At 42.4% G+C, this 22273-nt stretch overlaps 1 protein-coding gene across 3 annotated transcripts in view; it reads left to right on the top strand.

The window, feature by feature from the left end:
* Positions 1-56: 56 nt before the first annotated feature.
* The window catches only part of Dapk1 (death-associated protein kinase 1), a 224403-nt gene continuing 202186 nt past the window's right edge, over positions 57-22273 (top strand). For all 3 annotated transcript variants that reach the window (XM_013516027.1, XM_013516026.1, XM_013516025.1), the window contains exons 1-2: positions 57-167; positions 274-437. In XM_013516027.1, coding sequence (XP_013371481.1) covers positions 376-437 — 62 coding nt within the window. In that variant the 5' untranslated portion in view covers positions 57-167; positions 274-375. The remainder of the gene's footprint in view (positions 168-273; positions 438-22273) is intronic.

Below are 22273 nucleotides of genomic sequence, written 5' to 3'. Positions count from 1 at the left end.
GCGAGGGCCGCGCTCTTCCGCCGCGCCCGAGGTGGCCCGAGTGGGCGTGTGTGCGGAGAGCGGAGGCGGGGAGCCCGGCCACTTCCGGAGCCGGCTCCGACCGGGGTCAGGCTCGGTACCTCGGCAGCGGACTCGGAGTGGGGCGGCCGGGTCCGGTGTAACAAAGGGTGCGCCTCTCCACCCCGCGGGAGGGCGCGCGGGCGCGCGGAGCTGAACCTGAGGAGTGTGCTGCCTTCGGGGTTGTCATTTTATTGTTGTGGCCTTTTTTTAAAGGACTTGATGCATGAGGGCTATCCTGAGGCGCGGGAGCGGTGGTGATGGTTCGGTAAGAGGAGCTGAAGCGCTCTGGGCGTCGGTGAGGGGCGACGGTCTATCATGACGGTGTTCAGGCAGGAAAACGTGGACGATTACTACGACACCGGCGAGGAACTCGGAAGGTACGGGGTGCTGGGCGCGCAAGGTCCTGGGTTGTGGGAACGCGTAGTACTGAGGCCGAGGGCGGTAAACAAATGGAGTTTTAATCAGGAGGTATCTTGCTCACCCTTCCAAGAGATGGGCAGATTGTAGAGAAAGGAGTTGCTAACCCGGGGCAGGCCCGGGGACCAGAAATAAGTCGCCTGGTCCAAGGAGGTGGGGGCTCTGTGTGACTGCGGTGCACAATGTAGTGGTCAGATCCCCTGGACAAGGGTGGACTGAATTATGTGCGCTGACTCTGTCAACCTTCGCCCTTCTGAGTCCGTGAAGCAAATGCCAAGATTCTGATAGCAGCTACAGCTAGCTCTGGAGTGCGAGTTCACATTAATAGCCTTTAAACATTTTAGTGCTGTCCCTCTTCATGAATTTTCAGTGTGACACACTCTTGTGGTAGGTGGTAGAGTAAAACTTGACAGATGTTGATCTTGGGCTTGGATTTTGAAACTTTCTCTGACTAGGAAGGTTGTTGTTGGCGATTGTTTTGGTTTCATTTGCTGTGCGATGTTAAATCTTTAACAAATCAGTGAGAGTCTGCTGTGGCTATCTGGATAAAATGGCACAGTTTCTAGGTGAACAGATTTCTTTGGAAGCATCTAAGTACTGCTGGCTCTTTCCTTTGAGTTTTCCACGGAGTGTATTGAGCTCTGCTTTATGTTAGCAAAAAAACCAGTTTTTGTATCTAAATTTAAAATGCAGTTGATGGAATTTGTGGTGCACATGCATTGTGAGTAAAGTAAGCAAAAGGGTCTTTAAACAAAAAAAGTATCTAAGTTTACAGTACGTGTGTGGAAATTTGTGTTTTTCCACGCACACCTGATGTCCGCATGTAAAGCAGTCTTTTTCTTGAGGAAAAGGAAATTTAAAACCACACCATAAATTACCTAGTGAAATTACAAAATATGGATTTAACTAAAAAAAATTTAAGGTTCAGATGATAGTAAAAGAATGCAAGCAACTTTTTAAAAGATACTGGTATAGCTTACCATATTATTGTATGTTTAGTGTTGATCCAAAACATTGATAGGAGCCTATGCTGAGATTTATTGAGTAAATAAGAAGGAAAGCTCTGGAAAAAATCACATTTCATGGGTTTAAGATGAAGGTATAAGAGCTGAGGTTCGAATACTTTAACTGGATTCAGATCAGTTTATTTCTATGATTTTCAGCAAGCCAAGTGGTGTATGGAGTTTTCCTTTGGGAATAGAAAATAAAAAAGGTGAAAAAATATATTTCAATTCCATTTGTGCAGGGTGCCTTGCTTATATAAATTATGTTGTTAAGAAGAGATGATTAAAGTTAAGGTGTGAATAATGTTTTATGGACTCAGTATATTAACTTTGTCTTTATTAAGATCTCTTGGTAGAATTGTGTTAAGAGAAAAAAAGAAAATGAAGCTTCCTATGACTGATGAGGGAAGTCTGAAAGATCTTCATTTTGTGGGCTCAGTGACAAGGGAGGTAGTCTGCTCATTTGTCACTAGTGTTTGTCACTTTGATTGTGGCTCTGTCTTCATTTCTCTGTATAACTTTCTCTCCACGGTGAAAGACTAATTGCTGAAGTGGTTATTAAATAATTTACGTGACCCAGGAATTTCAAAGAAGTGCTCTAACAAACTGGGAGTTGGGGATTTAGAAAAAAATAAATATCCATACCCACCTATCTTGTACAGCTAAAATTGTTTTTGCCAAAAGAAGGGACAAATGCTTGACTATCTCTGAAGGTTTTTGAAGTCTTGTGGCTTGTATGTCTGACGTGGATATAGCCACTTCCACAAAACAAGTCTCCGACTCGGAGGAAAGATGCTGCTTGTGTGGTGATGGGCATCAGTAAAGACAGAGAGAGGGCAGGAGTTTAGTGGCTGAGAATGGGAATGGACAGGTATTTGGCACAAATGTGGGATTGTTTTAAAGAAGTGGGATGTATGTTTCTAAGCAGTGAGTTACCAGCAGACCAACATCTAAGATTCAAGGCTTTACCTACATATCTTTAGCAATCATTCAAATATAGTAATAGCTACTCATCTGATGAATGGACTCAAATAAAGTCCATAGCTAGAGAAGGGAAAATAGGATTTAAAGAGTAGAATACATTATTATTGTGTTATTTTACTGTTAGAAAAATTGAGTGTGTGTGTAGGTAAGTGCTGCCTAAAACTTCTTTAAAAGCTTTCTGTCAACTGTGAAGGACTTTATAAAGTATTCTGACTTTGCCAATATTATGTTGGAGGAATGATAGATTAGATGGACTGCTATACAGCTATTCTGCTCCAAAACCCACCTTACAAACTTGCTAGGTTTATAATTTTGAAAAGCTAACCTACCTACTCTGACCCTTAGGATCTTAATATATGCATGAGAAATGTGGTGCTTATTTGGTGGCTATTGTGAAAATCAAGTAACATAACATACATAAAAGTATTTCATCAGCAGTAAAATGTTGAACAGATATAGATATTATTCATAGGCCTGGCCAAAGATTTGGGTGTTCTGGGTAAACTAACAGCAACCTGCTCGCCAGTGCTCTGTGAGTCTCTGCCTGCCAACTGGAAGGCTGTGTGGGAGAAGGGTCTTGGGAGAGGCAGTCACCAAGTGCACTGGGCCTTCTTGCTGATTCTGACTAATACAGCTCAGGCCTTGAGCCAGCACACCCTCTGCACAGAAGCAGGTTGCTGTGGTAAATAGGACTGGTCATCTTTAGAAGATGTTTGGTGATCTTTGACTCTGACTCCAGGAGGCCCTCTAAGATCCAACCCTCTATCCCAGGCTAACAGAACTGCTTCCATCATGGGCAGTAGTCTCCAAGACAAGTGCTTATAAATGCGGTTTTCTACCTCTCCTGTTACACTGGTTTTTTTATGCCCCAGGATGCCCTGCCATCTCTTATCAGTTGGCACTTAGGGCAGCTGCAGGTTGGCTTGCCTCACTGTCAGCTCTAGTTACAACTTTGGCTATCATTCAGCCTAACCTGTGAGCCTCCTCATACATGGGGTACCTGAATGATTGGCCTTCTTTTCAGTTGCACTATCTTACCTTACATGATCTCAAGACCTGAGTCCTAGTTCCTTAATAGGTCTCTGCAAGGAAAAAAGAATGACTTTCCCTTTCAGGAGTTAAATGGCTTATGTGAGACACTCCTTTGGTCCATGAGTATGGCTGACCAGGGACATGCTCTGTTGCTGGCTTATATTATTACTGTCATGTATTGCTTCTTGTAGCTAGCTGGTAGGTTCCTTCAGGCTGCCCAGGTTGTTGTGGTCCATGCCCTTGAGATTGTGTGATGTGCAGAGGAAGACCAGGCACATGTGTATGCTCCATATCTGGATGAGCTAATGGAGATGGGTTGGTGGGGTATTGAGACTACAGTGGTAATTTAAGATGCAGATAATGATACAAATGTTGATGCTCTAGGAAAGACAGTGTACAACATGGAAGAGCCTTCACACATGCATTTAGAATGGCTGGAGACCCCTGTATTGGGACGGTATTGTGAGAATTCAGTGCCTCCAAACATGTGACACATTGCCACTACCCAATAAGTTATATTTAATAACCTGTTTGTCATGCCGTGGCATTTTACCACCCTGCTGTTGTCTTGGCGCTGTGACCTTGGACTTCTTCATCTTTTTTTTTTAAAAAGTCTTCTGTTGCCTAATTAGATGCAGGGTACCTAGTAAATGCCTAATAAATTCATGCTGATTAATGGAATGGATCAATATATGGGAAGCACCTTGAAAAAATGTCTAGATATTAGGCCTTCAATAACTGATGACTGTGGTGAAGATGAACACTTAGGATATAAATGCTGTAGCTCACAAAAATAACAACAGGTTTTGATTTTACGTTCTCTGGCTGAGTAGTGATGAGCACAACAGCCAAAACTTCAAAGCACAAGATCAGTTTTAAACAAACCAAGTGAAGTAGAGCATTTAATATTTTACATTGGTTTGGATGATGTTTGGAAGCTAATAATTCAAATTTATAACATTCTTTTTTTGGCATAAAATCCATAGGCATTTTAATTGAAGTAAGAAATCACCCTGAGGCCTGCCAGTGTGCGTTTTTATGTTTCCGGGGTTTGGTTGGATGGCAGGAATAAGTGCTGAGGATAATGACACTGCATCTAGAAGAGGAGCGAGTTCTAGGGTTTCTCTGGAAGCAGGAATCACAAACCGCAGATGGGTGGACAACTGAGTTCACCCTGTGAGGGTTATGCCGAGTGTGGTTTTCTCTTTGGATTTCTGACTCCAAATGCTCTCAGGTGTTTCCTCTGATAGGAAAGGCAGCAAAGTTTTAAGAGATAAAGTTCAAATATAGTCATGAGCTGCATACAGTGTTTATAATGGAGCTGAAAAACTCCTGTTTGGTGATGTCATAACCATTGTAGCATCACTCAACACGTTGCTACAATTTCATGGTGATCCCGGTGACAAACCTGTTTTGCTGCCAGTCTTGTAAAGTGTAGCACATATAATAATGTGCAGTACATGACACTTTGGAATCTTCATAAATGACTTACTGATTTATGTGTGCCATACTCTTAGTTATTTTAATGTGTACTCTTATTAAAAAAGAAACGTTGACTGTGAAGCACTATGCCTTATTATGCCAGCAGCAGCCTCATGTGTGCCATCTCTGGATTGCACCATGAGACCATAATGAGGCATCAGCCTGTGCCCCGAGGTTCGTTAACTGTGCTCTTCATGTTAGCACAGTGAAGATACTGCCTAATTGTGCCATGCTCAACACACACCTTGTGGGGTGATACCTGCCTGTGCATATGTTACAGCTGACAGCTAGTGATTTCTGAAGCCCTGGGTGTCACAGGAAGTCAAATGATCATCTTCGGGTGAGCAGGGTGGTGTCAGGAGTGGAGTTTGGTTGAATGCTGCTGTCTAGCACTGCAGCTGTGTTTCTGTGCTACCCAGGATGGCATCACTAGGTTCAGTGGGGGCAAGGAGCAGAGGCTGTTAGGTGCTTATTAGGTGAGGAAGCCAAAGAGCCTGACTTCCCAGGCTGCCCTTCCCTTATTTTACCATAGGCTGTATCTTACCCAGCCATTTGGGAAGTTAGAGGCCAGTGACGTTGACAAGCCCCAACAAAGCTGTGAAAACACACTGTGAATTTATGGAGATGGATGCTTGGGTTGATTTCAGAAACTAGTAGCAAGTAGTGTGTCAGGAGAGGTGACTTTGTCTCTTTCAGTTTACTGGCTGTGCTATAGCTCTTAAAGGTACAGACTAGTTCCCTCCAGGTAGAGTGGGAGGAGAGGGGCGAATGGTGGCAAAAGGTGCAATCTTTGGTTGCTGGATACCTGCTGCAGTGGGATGCGGGGTCAGGGAGACAAGGTCAAGGTTATGTTGCCTGCCTCAGCAAGGAAATGTGTTGGGGCAATCATCCTTAATTGTACCAAACTGCTGTGTACCTTCAACCCAACCAAACATTTTGTTCAAATGAAATCAAACATGGTGTAAGTAAGAATTTAGCTTTTGGCCATGAGACAAAGGAAGACCCTTGCTGACAGAGGAGCAGCTTACACTGCGCAGGGTGGCCTGGGTCTCAGAAACACAGACCTGAAAGAGGAGCAGCTTGCACTGCGCAGGATGGCCTGGGTCTCAGAAACACAGACCTGAAAAAAAAAAAAAAAAAAAAAGAGAAACACAGACCTGGAAAAAGCCCAAGCAAGGCAGCACAGCCTCCCTTCTCATCAGTCCACTTCGCATGGAGACAGGTTGCATGGCTTTCCCAAGGCAGCTGGCTAAGAAGTGCAGGAAATGGACCCAGAAACAGTTTCTACACACTGTAGGATTTGACAACTTTCCCCTTTCGAAGCAAATGAAACTGATGGTTAGGAGAGCTGTTTGGGGCCACTGTTCATCACCTCCAGTCCTCCTCAGCATACGTGGTTGAGAGGATGTTTAGGAATGGATAGTAGTCACTTCATGGAAACCTTCACTGCAGACCCATCCAGGGCAGCAGCTGCTCCTCTCACAGGCCTTCCCAGCACACTGGCACCTTCTTGGTCTCCCCTTGGCTTGTGCTCTGCAGTTTCGAATGGAGTTAGCACGTGGTATGGCTTTAGTCAAGCCCCAGAGTTAATAGTTGAGCTTTTTAGAAAGTTCAAAAAAGTTCCAGAACTGTTTAACTTTTGATGAATGTAATGTTTAAAAATCTGGCCTCTGCCCTGTGGTTTCACCTCTTGAATGACCAGCAGTTTCTCATTTCACTGAACAGAGCTAGTCTGCCCGGCTCAGAACTGGTAAGTGACTGTGTGGAACTTTTAAGTAGAAACAAATAATTGTTATTTTGGTTTGTTGGGATAATTGTTCAAGACAAAAATGCAGTGCTTTTGAATCTTGAAGGAAATTATATAGCAATATAAATATTTATAATAAGTATAATTGTTACTTTTTAACATTCTAAATGAATTCTCTGAAATGTACAGGAGAGGGTGGAGGAAAAGGTTGGCATTTGGATTGTCTACGTTTTCTACTAAAATGGGTTTAAGATACCTTTCTCTGACTAGGACATCTTTTTTAGGTAAAACAAAAAGTATAGTTGTATCCGAGCTCCTAATTTAATGTGTGGGATAGGTTTTTGTAAAGAAAAAGTCTAAAACATATAATAGTTTGAGTCTTGGTTTCAGTCCCAATCCAAAACCAAGCAGAATGGTTGTGTGATAGTCGTTAATCTTAGCGATGGCCAACAGGTGCAATCAGAGTGATGCCCATTTATTGCTTCAGCCTTTTTGAGGACGTTGAAAGCCAGTGTGGCTTATAGATCACCTGTGGTAATTTAAGTATGGTGTTGCTTACATCATAGAAAGGATCATGAGGCTTTCTCTTGCTGTGCTACCTGTTGACATTTCCATTGTGAACTTGGGAAATTTTATTTAATAACCTAACATATTCAGAGATGTCGGTAGGGGAGGAGGTTAGGAGAATGTTTGTGTTTTTTTTTTTCCCCTTTATAAACAAATTCAATTTTGCATGAAGAATATAATGTTTGAGCAAATGTGCTTTCAAATTGCTGATCCCTAGAGTATAAAAAGTTTGTATTGATGATACTTACATTCATAAACCTAAAGATTTTGGCTGGGAAATTTGTTTCTGTGGCCTCTCTTTTGGGACATACTTTATTTTCTATCAAAACTAGCTCATTATTTTTATTTAGATTTATGTGAATGATGCTATTTTTAAATATTTTACATACAGTTGGTATTATAAGTTATACATCCTAAATCAGAAGATCCAAAGTCCAAAATGCTCTAAAATCTGAAACTTTGAGTGCTGACATGGTGACTTAAATGGAAAATTTCACAGCATGAAACTTTCATGTACAAAATTTTTTTATTTTAAAGGGAATAAAAAAGGCATTAAAAATGATACAAACTTTCCAAACAAGATGATAGGAAGTTAACAATGGTTGTTACATTGCATATTGTTATCTTCAAAGCAGTTGTTCAGATTACCAGACATAAGCATGCAAAGTTGGTCAAAAAAATTAAGCATTAACTATTCCTTTCAATAAACCAATAGAAATTAGTAGTACAATTTTCTTACCTATCTTGTGTGTGTGTATATATATATATATTTTTTTCCCCTTCCTCCTTTCTTTCTTTTCTCCTCATCGCAGTTGTTCTCTCCTTTTGAGCAGTTTCTTTTCCTTTCGCAGTATCTATTGTACCTTTCAGATTTTATTTACTCTTTCAGTTTCTTACACTAGGGAGACAGTACGATGTTTACATGTGAGTCTGATTTATTTCATTTACAAGTATGGTCTCAAGTTGCATCCATTTACCTACAAAAGCCTCGAGTTTATCTTTATAACTGAGTAATACAGCGTTGTATAAAAATACCGAGTCTTTTTTATCCATTCCTCAGCTGATGGGCATTTGGGTTGTTACTAGGATCTAGCTATGACAAATTGTGCTGCTATAAACATGGGAGCATATATATCACTGTGGTGTGATGTTTTCAATTCTTCTGGAAAAATACCTAGAAGGGGAATAGCTGAGTTAAGTGGGACCTTTAATCCTAGGTTTTTGAGGAATCTCCACACTGATTTTCACAGTGATTACACCAGTGTACACTCCCACCAACAGTGGAGAAGGGTTTGTTTTTCCCCACAGCCCTTCCAGCATTTGTCATTGGTTGATTTCTTGATAATAGCCGTTCTTTCTGAGGTGAGCTGGAATCTCAGTGTTGTTTGAAGTTGCATTTCTTGAATGACCAATGATGTTGAACATTTTTTTCATATATTTATTTGCCATTTGTATTTCTTCATCTGAGAAGTGTATATTTATTTCAGATGCCCATTTTTAGATTGGGTCTTTGGATTTTGGGGGCCTGATATTTTTAAATTCTTTATATGTTCTAGACAGGAGTCCTTTGTCTGAGGGACAGTGGGCTAAAATGTTTTCCCAATTCATGTGTTTTCTTTTTACTCTGTTGGTGATTTCTTTTGATGTACAAAAACTTTTCAGTAAGATGAGATCCCAGTTGTTGATACTTTGAAGTATTTCCTGTGCAGTTTTGTTCATGAACTGTCTATCTACCCCATCTTCAAGATTTCTACCTACTTTCTCTTCCAATAGATTTAGTATTTCTGTTTTAATATTTAGATCTTTAATCCATTTTGACTTTAGTGCATGCTGATAGACGTGAGTCTAGTTTTAGTCTTTGGTATGTGGAGAGCCAGTTTTTCCAGCACCCTTTATTAAATAGGCTTTCCTCCAGTGAACATATTTGACCACTTTGTGAAAGATAAGATGGCTGAGTGTGTTTGTGGTTGTGACTGCATCTTCTAATCTGTTCCGTTGATCCTCAGGTCTGTTTTTTTTGCCAGTAGTATGCTGATTTTATCACAGTAGCTTTGTAGTATAATTTGAAGTCAGGGATTGTGATGCCTCCTACCTTTCCTTTATTGCCCATCATTGCTTTTTCTATTCTAGGTCTCTTCTGGTTCCAGATGAATCTTAGGAATGTTTTACCTAGATCTGCATACACAAAATTATTGAAAGGATTGTATAAAAATTACTTTCAGGCTATAGTATAAGTTGTTAAGAAAACAAATGCACTTCATATCTAGACTTCAGTCTTATCCCCAAGATATCTCATTATTTACATGCAAACATTCCAAACATCTCTAATCTAAACACTCCTGATCATTTTGGATAAGGAGTACTCAGTTTCTGTAAGTTTTCACGTACAGGAATGAAACAGTTTTCATTACTGAGTAGTTCTATCTATAGTTTGTTTCTTCCTACTTTTGAAACTATATAACGAATTTCCTTCTTTCCCTCTTCTTTTCTTTTTCTTTCTTTCTTTCTTTTTTTTGGATGCTGGGAATTGAACCCAAGACCTTGTGCGTACTAGGCAAGCACTCTACCTCTGAACTCTATCCCTAACCTAACCTTTTCTTTTTAACATATTGTCAGAATGTTTAAAGCGTTGTGATAATCCCCATACCATACCCACAGTATAGAATAGGAAATACAGAGAAAGTAACCAATGCCTTTCTTCTGTGTCATCCTGCAAAAGGTCAGATTTTGCCTGTTTGCCTACAGACATGTGTCTGTCCACGATTGGGCTGTATGTGATGGGGAGGAAGTAGGCTATGCTTAAAAGTCTAAGAAAAGAAGTACAGAGGGCTGTGTGCAAGACAGTAGGGAAAAAAGGTCAGAGTTTAGTGTGGATTCAGGTCTGACTGTTGCTGCTTTTCTTTGAGAAGTTCTTTTAAATCACTTTGCATCTTTTTTTTCTTTTTTTGACCATCTGGTTTATGGATAAGCAGCAGGAATGTGTGTCTCTGGAAAAGTGATGGAAGGCTGCAACTCTTTGAGTGTAATATTTAATAAACTGAGAGTTACAAGCTGTTCACTCTACAGAAAAATAAAGCTTGGATGGCATAGGTATATATTGTGGAGAACAGGCTTTTCACAGGTAACTGCTGAAGTTGTAAAGGCAGAATCGCACGTGATGCACGGAATGTTATCTTTAGGGATTTGGACAAAAAATACTAAGAAGTTATTCGCTACATTAAAAATACAAGTTATGCATTCCTAGTCTGCAAATCTGAAATGTTCTTCTTGCTTTTGAAATGGAGACTCACTTGTTGTTCAGGCTGGATTTAGACGTGCCATTATTTTTTAAAAATTAATTTTATTGGTACACTTTTAGCATACATAATGATCATATTTATCATAGGGTATTTGTACCTGTATATAATATATCTTAATTCTTTTTTCCCCATTCCCATCTTCTCTTTAAACCTTCTTCCCCTCTCCCTTTGCAAAACGTTGCTTCCATTGTTTTCCTTCCATTCCTTTTATCCCTGTTCCCTCCCTTCCCTGCCTTCTCCTCAGCCTCCTGAATGGCTGGGTTTACAGAATGTACCACCACCCTTGGCTGGTTCAGAAAAGTTGTGCTCCCCAGTTTTGAATACCACTGTGATGCCCAGAAACCTTTGGATTTTGGAGCATTCCACTTTTCAGATTGGGGCAGTCCAAACATCCTGGTTCCAAGCATTTCAGGGATGGGATACTCAAAGTATAATATCTTTTTGGCTTACCACTCAGTATAATGGAAAACATTGCCTGGGGACTCCCTTGTACACTTGTGATAGAATGTAGACAGATGCCTGCTCAAAGTATGTGAACTGCTGTGATGCCAGAACCTTGCCCTGGTGTGGTTGTTATAAGCTCCTCTGGCTTCAGATACTCATGGAGTCTTTTCTCTCCCCACTGCCATGTATAAAGGAGCCCTTTACTTCTAGTTTGGCTGTTCATCATGAGAGGGACTCTTGTAGGCACTGGCAGGGCCTAGCTGACCTAAGTCATGGCTGCTCTTTTTCTCACCAGTGTCATGGGAGATGGTAGAGGAAGGTATTAACTGTATTCCTATTAAGGATTGATAAGGGTTTGTTTTAGGCTATGTCAGCTCTTCCCTATCACAACAGCTTCCATCCTCTGATTCAGTTGTCTGGGAGAAGAAAGCAATTAGTACAAATAGAGTATTTTCCAGCCCATGCCTACTCTCCCCACCCCTTCTTTGGCCCTAAGAAACAAGAATGCTTGGCAAATGCAGCAGTACTTCGGTTTTTTTCAGCACAATTTGGGTGTTGGATGAGTATGTCCCGCTTTAAGAACATTCCCGATTAAAATGGGTGATCCTTTGTAAGCCTTGTCTTTAGAAGCAACATAATTTTCAATACATATCATTTTAAGACAGTTATATATTAGAGAAAGACAGCAAAGTCTTAAGGGAGGTAAAGAGCTATTAGAGAGAAGGTATGTATGTATCACCCGTAGAATAAGAGGAAAATATAAATACTGTGCATGGGAACCTGAGCAGTTTGCACAGCCTTCTCCAGAGGATATTCAGGGTGAAGGCTGAAGGTTTTGTAATTCCCACATCCATTAATGATTTGCATTAGACCATGGACCATTCTGTATTATCTTTCTTTTCTTTTCTTGTACCGGGGTGTGAACCCAGGGCCTTCACACGAAGCTACACTGCCAGTGCTCCCAGTCCTTTATTTCTGGTTTGTTTGGTTTTTTTTGAGGCAAGGTCTTGCTAAATCACTAAGTTGACCAATCTGGGCCCAGATGTATACATAGTCCTCTTCCTTGAGTATACTATAGTCCTCTTCCTTGAGATGTATGCTGTAGTCCTCTTCCTTGAGTGCAAGCCTCGCAGGTGTGCACCACTGTGCCCTTGGATTCTGTTATAATTAGCTGTGTGTGTGATTCTTGATTTTGGATTTTGAATTTTCTAAGAGGAAATAACAGGATTTTTTGTGTCTCCTCTGTTGGTTGGGATTGAGTTAAGCACACAGTAAGCTTTGTTTATTTGCCTCATGAAAATTCATATCCAGAAACTAAAATAGTGGTTCAGGCCTTCAGGTCTGCCTTAGTCCATTTTCACTGTTCTAATGGAATGCTGCAGACTGAATAACTACAAAATAAGCAAGTCATTCTGTTCACAATCCTGGAGGCTGGAATGTCCAAGGGCATGGTGTCCACATCTGGAGAGGACGTTTGAGCCTTGTTGATTCTATGGCAGAGGTGAAAGGGCAAGAGCAAGCCAGCAAGAGAATGCTGGAAGAGTTGATTTGTTTTTTATAGCCACCCACTGTCAGGAAAACTAACCCACTTCTGCAGTAACAACATGAATCTATCCAGAGCACTGCCTATTCGGCCAGAGTCCACAGACTTTGGCACTGGGGATCAGGTTCAACATGAAGTTTGGAGGGCAGCTGAAAATTTTAGCAGGACCCAGATCCCTGACTCCACAACACAGTTCCCATGGCAAAGTCACTTGACTTTTGTGAGATTAGGTTTTCTCTTTTATACAGTATGGATGATTGTGATACCTACTCCAAAGGCCATTATGTAAATGTAGATGATCTGTGTGAAGTTCTTAACACGAAACTAGGCATACAGTCAAGAGGTGGTGGCTGTTTAACAAGACAAGAGTGTGAGAGTGACAGAAGGAAAGAGAGAAAGAGACATAAACTGCCCCTGGGTCAGTGCTCCTGAGTCTTTGTTTTCTCTGTGTCCTGTTTATTCCTCATTTGTGTAGCCAGGTTCCGGCCTCAGTCCCCAAAGTGGGTTCATCTGCAGCTCCGTCCTTCCTCTCTTTTCCTTTTTTCCTCTACTTTTCTCCTTCTCTTTGGCCCAGGCTGAAGAGAAGGTGCATTCTGCCTAGCTTGACTTTGTTTACCTGGTCTGTTTGCCTAGGAGTACCTGCCCCACCCTGGCTGGCTTGGACCCAGGCTTCACATTCTCTGCTGATCTCTGTCTTTGTGGTGTGCTGGGTACATGGCAGTTAGAGTTCCCAGGACACACATTAATGAAGAATTTAGCTCTGCGTTTGAGAGTGGGCTGCTGGGGGGCTTTGCTTAAACAGATGCCTTTGCCAAAGCCAGCAAACACTGGAGTGAGACACTTTTTGTTTAGGAGGCTCTGTTAAAATGAAAAGAGATGTATTCAAGGAAACAAAGACAACTTAGAGCTGCTCTAGAGCCTGGAGCTGGCTGCTTGGCAAGAGGGCTGCTCGGAAATGCTCTGAGGGCTGGCCGCCCCAGCATTGTTGGGAACCAAGACTTGATCTTGAAATGTAAATTTAGCTTTTAAATATGGTGTGCTTAGGTTACCAAAAGATAGGTTTCATTTTCTTAGCTTATGTTTTTTATTGGAAGACTGCTATAAGCAGCCAGAAGCACTGGGAGTTTAATCAGGAGAGCAGTGAGAGATTTTTTTCTTGTGGATCTTTATGGAGAAAGGAGTCTGAAGCAAGTGTGGGCACCAGAGTTGCTGATGGAGATGAGCTTGTTACAGGATGTAAGACATACAGCAGACCTGGAGGCTCCATTCATTTGTGACACATCCTAATTTGAGATGTGAAAATGGGTGTTTGGCCAAGCCAGGATTGTCTGTGCCAAGAAAAGCCTATTAGGTTGGGGCTGAAAGGCTGAAATGGTAGGATTTGCTTATTGGCAAGGCTTTGCCAGCTGCTGGTGGTAAGTACCCACTTAGGGTCTGAGTGTCAGCCCTTGTTCACCTGCGCAGGGTATGGTTTGTTCAGGGAACGTGGCTGCTGAAGGTAAGGCTGCTTTGAAAGGAATTCTCTTTCTTTTCTGGGCCCATTTGGTAGCTGCCTTCATTTTATAAAAGTAATTTTAAGCTGTCACACACCTGAAAAGGAAAATGCCTTAAGTTAAGATCTGTAAGATGAATTCAGGTAAATATCAAGGAGTGAAAATGCTAAATTGAAACCATAATTTTGCCCATTTTCATTCATTCTCAAAGACTGAATGTCCACCTGAGTGGTATGTTATAGGCTGATTATTGAACATAACCCTGTTGTTATAATAAACTTCTAATCAAATAGAAGAGACAGATTTTTCATCACCAACAGTATTAGAAAGTCAAAATGTGATAAACACGGGTTAGGGTTGGCTGCAGTGGAAAGCAAGTACAAGGCTATGGGTTGAATCATTAGCACCAGGAAAAAAGAAAAAAAAAAAAAAACTGAGAGAAAGCATGAAAATTTGTTTTAAAATTCAGGCCAAGAGAGATCATCCTGACTTAGAGGATGTGTTTATTCACTCATTCATTAATTCCCTCATTCATTAATTCCCTCATTCATTCAGATTCTTGTAGAGGATGTAGAAGTGTAAGCAAGTATGTTCAGGGGTAGATGTATACTGTATATGAGCCTCTGTCCATACATTCCCTGGGATAAACTGGAAATCCAGAGTGGAGGAAGGGGAAAGGAAACTGAGGTTTACTAGGGGTCCCTGTAGACTAGCAGCTGGTATGGGATCATCAGTCATGTTGTGTAGAGGAGGAAAGGCCTCGGAGGGGTGACTGATCTGGGATGGTGTAAAGTGCCAGAGATGGCAGCTGGTCTCCTGCACTGCAGTGTGCTGCCTGGAAGCCATGTCTTGAAGGGTGTGACTCACTTTTTGACCTGTGCTTCAGTTAGTGTCTTGGAGAAGTTTAAAGTATCTAGCACAGTGCTGGCTTATCAGTATGTTTACTATGTTTTATTCCTTGCTTCCTCAGAACCAAGGGTTCATGTCCACAGCACTGATGATAGTGTGTTCTAGGTTACCTTCTGTTGTGTTGAGTTCCTTACATTGTAGATGGCCTCCTCCCATGGTGGCCTCTTCCCACAGTGCCATTACCACTCCCACTCCAGCTGCAACACAAACTGTCTCGAGCTGTTGCCAGGTATCTGTTGGGGTGAAATCTTCCCTCTTCTCACTAGACCTCCTGGACTTCAGGGTCAGCACACATCACTCCTGGCTGATGGGCGTCTGGAGCTGGAACCAAGCAGGAACCTGTATCCTGCAAGCTTCCTGTGGAATGAGCTGAGAAAGCCTTGAGCTTGGGTATCCAGAACTGGGGTGGGAAGAGAACAGGCTGCTGCACTGTGCAAGTGTGAAGTCTGGGACCATTGCTGTTTTCCTGGCTGGTGTAGGCTGGAGCACTCTGTGCCCCTCCAGTGTCCCAGTGGTCTAGGCTGGGGCTGAATGAATAAGGCTTGCAGGACCTGTTATCCAGAACCCTTCCCAACACTCACACTGATGCCCCTTCTTTGTTCCTGTCACCGTGGTGATTATATGTCTACTTTATGTTTACTTTAAAATGTCATTCTCATCCTTTAGACTGGAAGTTCCTGAGATCTGGGTCTATGTCTTGTTTTCTGCTGTAGTACTGAGCATGGAAAGTGGTCCTGAGTAGGTCTCAGTGAGTTTCTGCTCAGCAGATGAATGGAATATTCACCTCAGTAGTTGGTATGAACCAAACCCAGTGTGATTAACTTTAACAGATATAAAGATAGAACCAGAGAGTGAAAGAACAGTTATTCCCATGTAGCAGCAGGGAGATGTGGCATTACCATTTGGAGAAGAATATTGAAGCTTGGGTAATTTACAAATGTCCAGGGAATCAGTCGTCATCACTACATTAAAAGGAAATGCAGCTTTCAACTATACCGTAGAAATTGGACATCAGTGTCAGGAAAGTATTGGTCTCTGTTTTCTCTGAAGTCACTCTGCCTGTGGGACCTGATGTGGCATTCTTTGTTGGGCAAGAAATAAGCAAAAGTCAAGGGCCGCGTTATCTCAAGAACAGTGTATTTTATTTAGCTCTGAACTCAAGTGCTCTTGTTGGGATCCAGAATATCCCCCCAAAAGGCTTGTTTGTGATGAACTTCTGTAACATGACTGGATCATGCACACGCCAACTCCATCAGTGGGTTAACCCACCAACGAGAACATTGATGGTTTTATTGGGAGGTGATAAAACAGGAGGGCTGGCTGGTTGACAGGATTGGATCCTGGAAGTGTGACCCTGGGGACCACACTGTATCCGGCCCATGGCCCCTTTCTGGTTCTTTCCCTTTGTCTGCTTCCCAGCCACCAGGAAGTGAACTGCACTACTTCCTTCTGCAGCTCTTAGACTGAAACCTCTGAAACCCTGAACCAAAGTAAACCTTTCTCTTTTTTCTTTTTTCGGTCTTTTTTTTGAGACAGGGTCTTGCTATGCAGTTTAGGCTGGTCTTGAGCTCACTTTGTAGCCCAGGCTGACCTCAAACTTGCAACAATCCTCCTGCCTCAGCTTGGCGAGTGCTAGGATTATAGGTATGCACCACGAAGCCTAGCTAACCTTTCTTTTTTAAAGTTGTATTTATCAGGTATTTGGTTACAATGAAGAAAGGCTAACATAGGCATGTGTGCACATTTTTGCAAGTATTACTGCATTTAATTCCTCAGAGTAGCCCTCATGGGGAGCCTGTGTTTCTGAGCTTGGCAAACTTTTCCTATAAAAGTAATCAACATTGTAAGTTTGGTGCGCCACTGTTGGAATTTGAAAGCAGCACAGCAGTCTGTGTCTGAATGGGTGGGGCTGTGTTCTAATAAAAACAACCAACAGCCAAGTTCAGCCTGTGGGCTGTAGTTTGGAATTTCTGGTCTGATGAGTAAACCAAGGGTCAGAGAGTTGGAATAATTTAATTTCCCAAAATGAATAAGGGGCAGAGCTGAGATTTGAACCTGAGTTATCAGGCCCTGAGCCCATGTCTTTTCATTTCATTGCACTCCCAAACATGCATAGCCTGTTGGATGGGGTCTTGTAGTTTGGGATACACCAGCACACCAGATTAGGGGCCTGTGGAGGGAGCAGTGGGAAGACAGAGTTTGGCCAATAGGAAGAACACAAACCTGTCCAACATCTAGCAGGTGCGGGTGTGGGTGTGGTTGTGAGCATCTGACACTAGAGGTATTAGCACCGAGTGCTGTTTGTTTGGGATTTTGAGAAAGGGATCTCTGATTTGGTGGGGAAGTTGAGTTGATAACATCTGACAATCTCTTCCAGCCCAGTGGATCTGGGATGATCCACAGAGGGAGCCAATGGATAAGAGTATCTAGCAGAGCCTTTGTAACCTTCAGTGGTGCACCCCATAGGAGCTACTGGGCTGGTGACTGCTATTTGCTTCCCCTTTTCAGGGTCAATTCTGTTGACATCTCCTACCCACTTCTAATGATTGCTTCTTCCTGGGTCCATCCCACCAACAACCCCTGTTTCATGCAGTGTTCAGCCCCTTTCCCAAGCTCCAAGCCCTGACCCCACACTCAGCTGAATCCCCAGAGAGCTCACAGAAGGGAGTGTTGAGCATTGTGAAGTTCACAGTCACTGGCATCCTAGGTAGCTCGTCCTTGATTGAGAAGGGCAGTGGATGCCCATGAGAAGTTCGTGGTCTGACTGAATGTGTGCCAGTTTCTGACCTGGTGCTGGATATGGAAGTTGGAGCTGTCTCCAGCACAGTTCTCTTTCTCTGTGTCTGCCCTGCGTTCCAGCAGGAGGTTGGATAAGGCAAGAGCTCCTGCATACTGCAGCCAGCCCTGCAGTGTCCACACTGCTACCCCAGGGCAGGTCCCATCTCCGGCACCTGCAAATACCACTCTGCATCTGGAGTCTGAACCCACCTGTCTACGCCAGCACTGGGCTCGAGCCAGCTGTAGCAAAAAGTACATTGTCTTCTTTGCCCTCCCTACTGAGCCACCATGTGAGTCACATCCAGGGCTCTCTTCTTTTGCTGTCTTACCTTGGTCTACCCTGTGTTCTCTCAAGGGTGGCTTCTTGCTGTAGTTTTCATGAGTTATTTTAACCTGCTTAACAGCTTTTTTTTCTTCAGGCTGATTTCCAGTTTTTAGTCAAAACTAGCTATCATTCCTTGCTTTGATTCTCTTTTTATTCTCACACACCCTCCAGTTTCTACCTCACCAGTAGGTGCTGGTAAACATGCCCTGTGATATAAGGAACCCCGTGTTGCCTTATTATTTCTGCAGCCATCCTTTCCTCTAGGGGCCTTTTAAAGGTACCCAGTTAACTCTGGGGACACCTGGCAGGAGGTGCAAAGAATGCTTCTTGCCCTGCCCACTCAGTGCTTTTAACTGTGCTAACGAAGGCCGGAAGGGCTGTAGAGGTGACTTGGAGCCACTTGTTGGGAGGTGGGGGAGAGGACTGGGACTTGTTTGAAACATACTGGAAAAGGGAAGAGAGAGTGCTAGCAGGAAACTGGGTCCTCCTGGTGGTCCAAACCAAAGTTATGGGATGGTCAGGTGCACACTGGCACTGTCTGGTGATGGGGAGCTACGGAGGAGGGGGTCCCCTGGTTTCAAGTCTATGGTATCACTACCCTCTTTTGGAGCAAGTGCTTGGTATCTGCAGTTTCAGTGTGCTAGGCCTTTCTGGGTTTATATTTCATTTTCCTCGTAAAGTCATTCCTGAGCATCCCACCCCAAATTGGTGCCATCCTAGGGCATTTTTTTTTAAATTTTAAAGAGAGAAAAAAAACCCAAAAGAACAGCAACATAGACAAAAACAAAACAGCACAAAAACAATAAAAATGATACAGGATTTCAAAACAAAATGATAGGAATTAACAGTGGTTGCTATATTACATATTGTTATCTTCAACAATAATTCTATATCAAGAATTATTGTTGCTTGGAATACCAGATGTACGAATGCAAGATTGATCAAACCATTAAAGAGAATAAAAAATAATTTTAAAAAGTTAGAAATGATACAGAGCTTCACTAAGCAAGATGGTAGGAATTCACCAATGGTTGTTATATTGCATATTGTTGTCTTCAAATTAGTTGTTCAGGTTACCAGATACAGGCATGCAATTGGTCAAAAAAAAAAAAAAATACAAGCATTAACTGTTCCTTTCAATTTGGCACATTTATAGAGCCCTAAGATTCTTCACTATTGCTATTCTCTCCCACTCTCCTCTCTTTCTGTGTGTGTGTGTGCGCGCACATGTATTTTGCTTAGATTGTAAGCTCCCAAAGGTATCATAGTTCCTGTGAATTTTAAGGGTAGACTGGGTATAGTCAGTCCCACTACATACATCAAAAGGAAATGAAATCAGTAAACTGAAGAGGTATCTGCATCTCCATTGTTCATTGTAGCATTGTTCACGGTAGCCAAGATAATGGGATCAGTCTAAGAGTCCATCAGTGGATAAATGAAAAAGAAAACTGGTGTGAACCACACCTGCAGATACCAAAATCCATGATGCTCAAGTCTGTTATGGTGTCATATTTTCATATAACCTGTGTAAGCCTCCCGTATATCTGGATAGCTTTCCCTCATATCTGGATTTCCATCATATCTGGATAGTTTATCATAGCTATAAATACAGTGGAAAGGTTGTTACACTGTATTGTTTAGGTAACAATGATGAAGAAGGTCTGAACATGTTTAGTACAGGTGCAGCATGATAGTCCTAACGATGCCTACACTCACAACCAAAGCTTAGGTGGATCCAGGAGGGCCGATTAAGATGTGTAGTGTGTTTGTGCAAGTGTCTCCATCCTACGAGTGATGCTGGGAGGTGACAGCACCATAAGGCAGTGTGCTACCCAGTATCACTCTGAGTGGAAGAGAGTAAGATATAGACAAAGCTGTTAAATCTTTTTCTTATAGCATGTTAATGATTTTCCTAACACCCACTGGTACTTACACTGTGTCATCGATAGCTGAATCATAGTGGGAGCCATGCATAACAGGAAAAAATGTGAGTGACCCCCTTCCCACTGTGAGGGAGGAATAGGCACCAGAGGTGATGGTGACCTAGGTTCTGCTCTTGTCCTTATAGTGACCAGTGTGGTGCCCGGAAGGAGATGCACACATCTACCCCTAGCCTGAGCCACCCCTGCTTGCCATTTGCACTTTCACTATGAAACCTGAGGGACCTGGTGTGAGACCTGCAGCCAGTCTCACTGCTGCCTGCCAGCCAGGCATCTGTCTTTCAATGATGCTTAAAAATTGGAGATCCTCAAAAGAAAAAGGAAGTCTTGATATAGAATTGACTTCTTTCCTGATGAATTTTAATTGGTCCTAGTACAGGTAAAAGGTGTGTGTTGGGTTCTAAAATAGTGAAATTTAATTATTGTTTAAAGTAAGTTCTAGAGAAGCACTCAGATTCACACCTAGGGAGAAGAAAGGGAGTGCTCCAACAGAACTGTGGGAACCAGCTGAGTGGAAAATAGGTTTCTGGCGCTGAGGATTTGGGAGTCTTGCCAGCATTACAAGGTGTGAATTAGCCTTGTGGGCACTCAGAGAGAAAACAGAGGAGCTGCCAGCTGCCAGCTGCAAGGCTCTGAAAGAATCGGTGGAGGGCCCAGCATCCCTGTTCAGACAGGAAGAGGGACAGCAGGGGACAGAGCAATGTTCAACCCTATAACTCCACTTCTTCCTGGGGTAATAAAGGGGTTAGAGACAGGAAGACAGTTTCTTAAAAGTTGAAAGACATAGGAAAGTTGTTTGGGAACAGGAGTGGGAAGAATGAAAATATGGGTAACAACTTTATACCTTACACAGTTTCTTTTTGACCTTTCAGTCTGTGCTTCTTTTATAGATTGGGAAACCAGAGGTCAAGGACATGGAGTTTGAGGCAGCAAGGTTAATTCGCTGTTGGATGGTGAAGTCTCAACTCTGAAATCCTAAATCCAAAATGCTCTGAAATCCCAAACTTGGCATGTTTAACCAGTAAAGGCCAAGAAGATACTAAAAAATCTGATCCCAAGCATTTCAGATAAGGGATATTCCATCTGTGTATGTATACATGTATATGTACGTATGTGTGCGTGTGTGTGTGTGTGTGTGTGTGTGTGTGTATATATATATTCTACTTATGTATGATACAGGCAGAGATACACAAATATACACACATACATTTATTATAAATTTTGCTGAAATAAAAGATGTATAGCATATAGTGTGCAAATAATTATAAGTGCTGCATATTTTTATTATAAATTCTGCTCAGTGTTTTGTTAGTTTTTCCGGTGACTAGCTTGCTTTTTGCTGTGGCTGGGTGTTTGACAAAGTTGCATGTGAATCTAATTCTTTTCTTAGTGAATTTGTTACCATTACATCTGATAAATGATGTGCTGTTAGAGTCCTCAGCCTCATTGAGCCTGATTTTGGCTTAGCACTGCTGATTACAGTAGCACTAGCTGTCTCATTAGCTTTTGGTGTCATTTCAAGGTTTGGGACATTATTTGATCAGATGTTATCCAAGACCACCCGTGTTCAGCAGCCAACTCACGCAGTTTCTTGAAAAGTGAACAGTTGTCACTTGGGAGCCAGCAGGGGCAGGCCTGAGCACGTCATCACCCAGCTCTGCTAACAGAGTCTGGAAAGCCAGGTGCTTGTAGGTCTTATTCCCACTTAGCCTTTTTCCCAAGCAGTGCTGGGTGTCACCAGAGATTTAGTAGGTGTTGGCGGAGTAGGTGAACAAGATTACAAAGCTGGAACTGGGAGCCAGTTGATAGAACTCCATTCATACTATATGCAGACTAGGTCTTTTGGTGGGCAGTAGGGAATCTCCTAAAAGAGGGGCCTCAAGGGCTGTCTCCACCATCAGCACTTGGCTAAGGGCCTGCCACCTGGTAGGATGTTAGCACTTGGGCAGTGTGACACAAAGAGAGAAGGACAACAGTGTCTGTACAGTGTCCCTTTCTTCCAGGCGTAGTTGTCTGACGTTTTTATTTTTTTATTTTATTTCTTATCTTTGAAGAAAGGGAAGGCGTTCTTGTCTAGCAGTTTACTGCTTGAGGGTAGCCATCGGTACCAAACTAAATAGACCTTTTTAAAGGATAAGGGCTTCGGAGCCAAAGACAAAAACCACATGATCATTTCAGTAGATGCAAAGAAGCTTTCGACAAGGTCCAACATGCATTTATGATAAAAACTCTACAGAAAATAGGAATAG

Source organism: Chinchilla lanigera, unplaced genomic scaffold (assembly GCF_000276665.1).
Source record: "Chinchilla lanigera isolate Chin_1 unplaced genomic scaffold, ChiLan1.0 scaffold00031, whole genome shotgun sequence".
NCBI lineage: Eukaryota > Metazoa > Chordata > Mammalia > Rodentia > Chinchillidae > Chinchilla > Chinchilla lanigera.
Note: the sequence above shows the minus strand (reverse complement) of the source record. Positions and strands in the feature narration are given on the sequence as shown.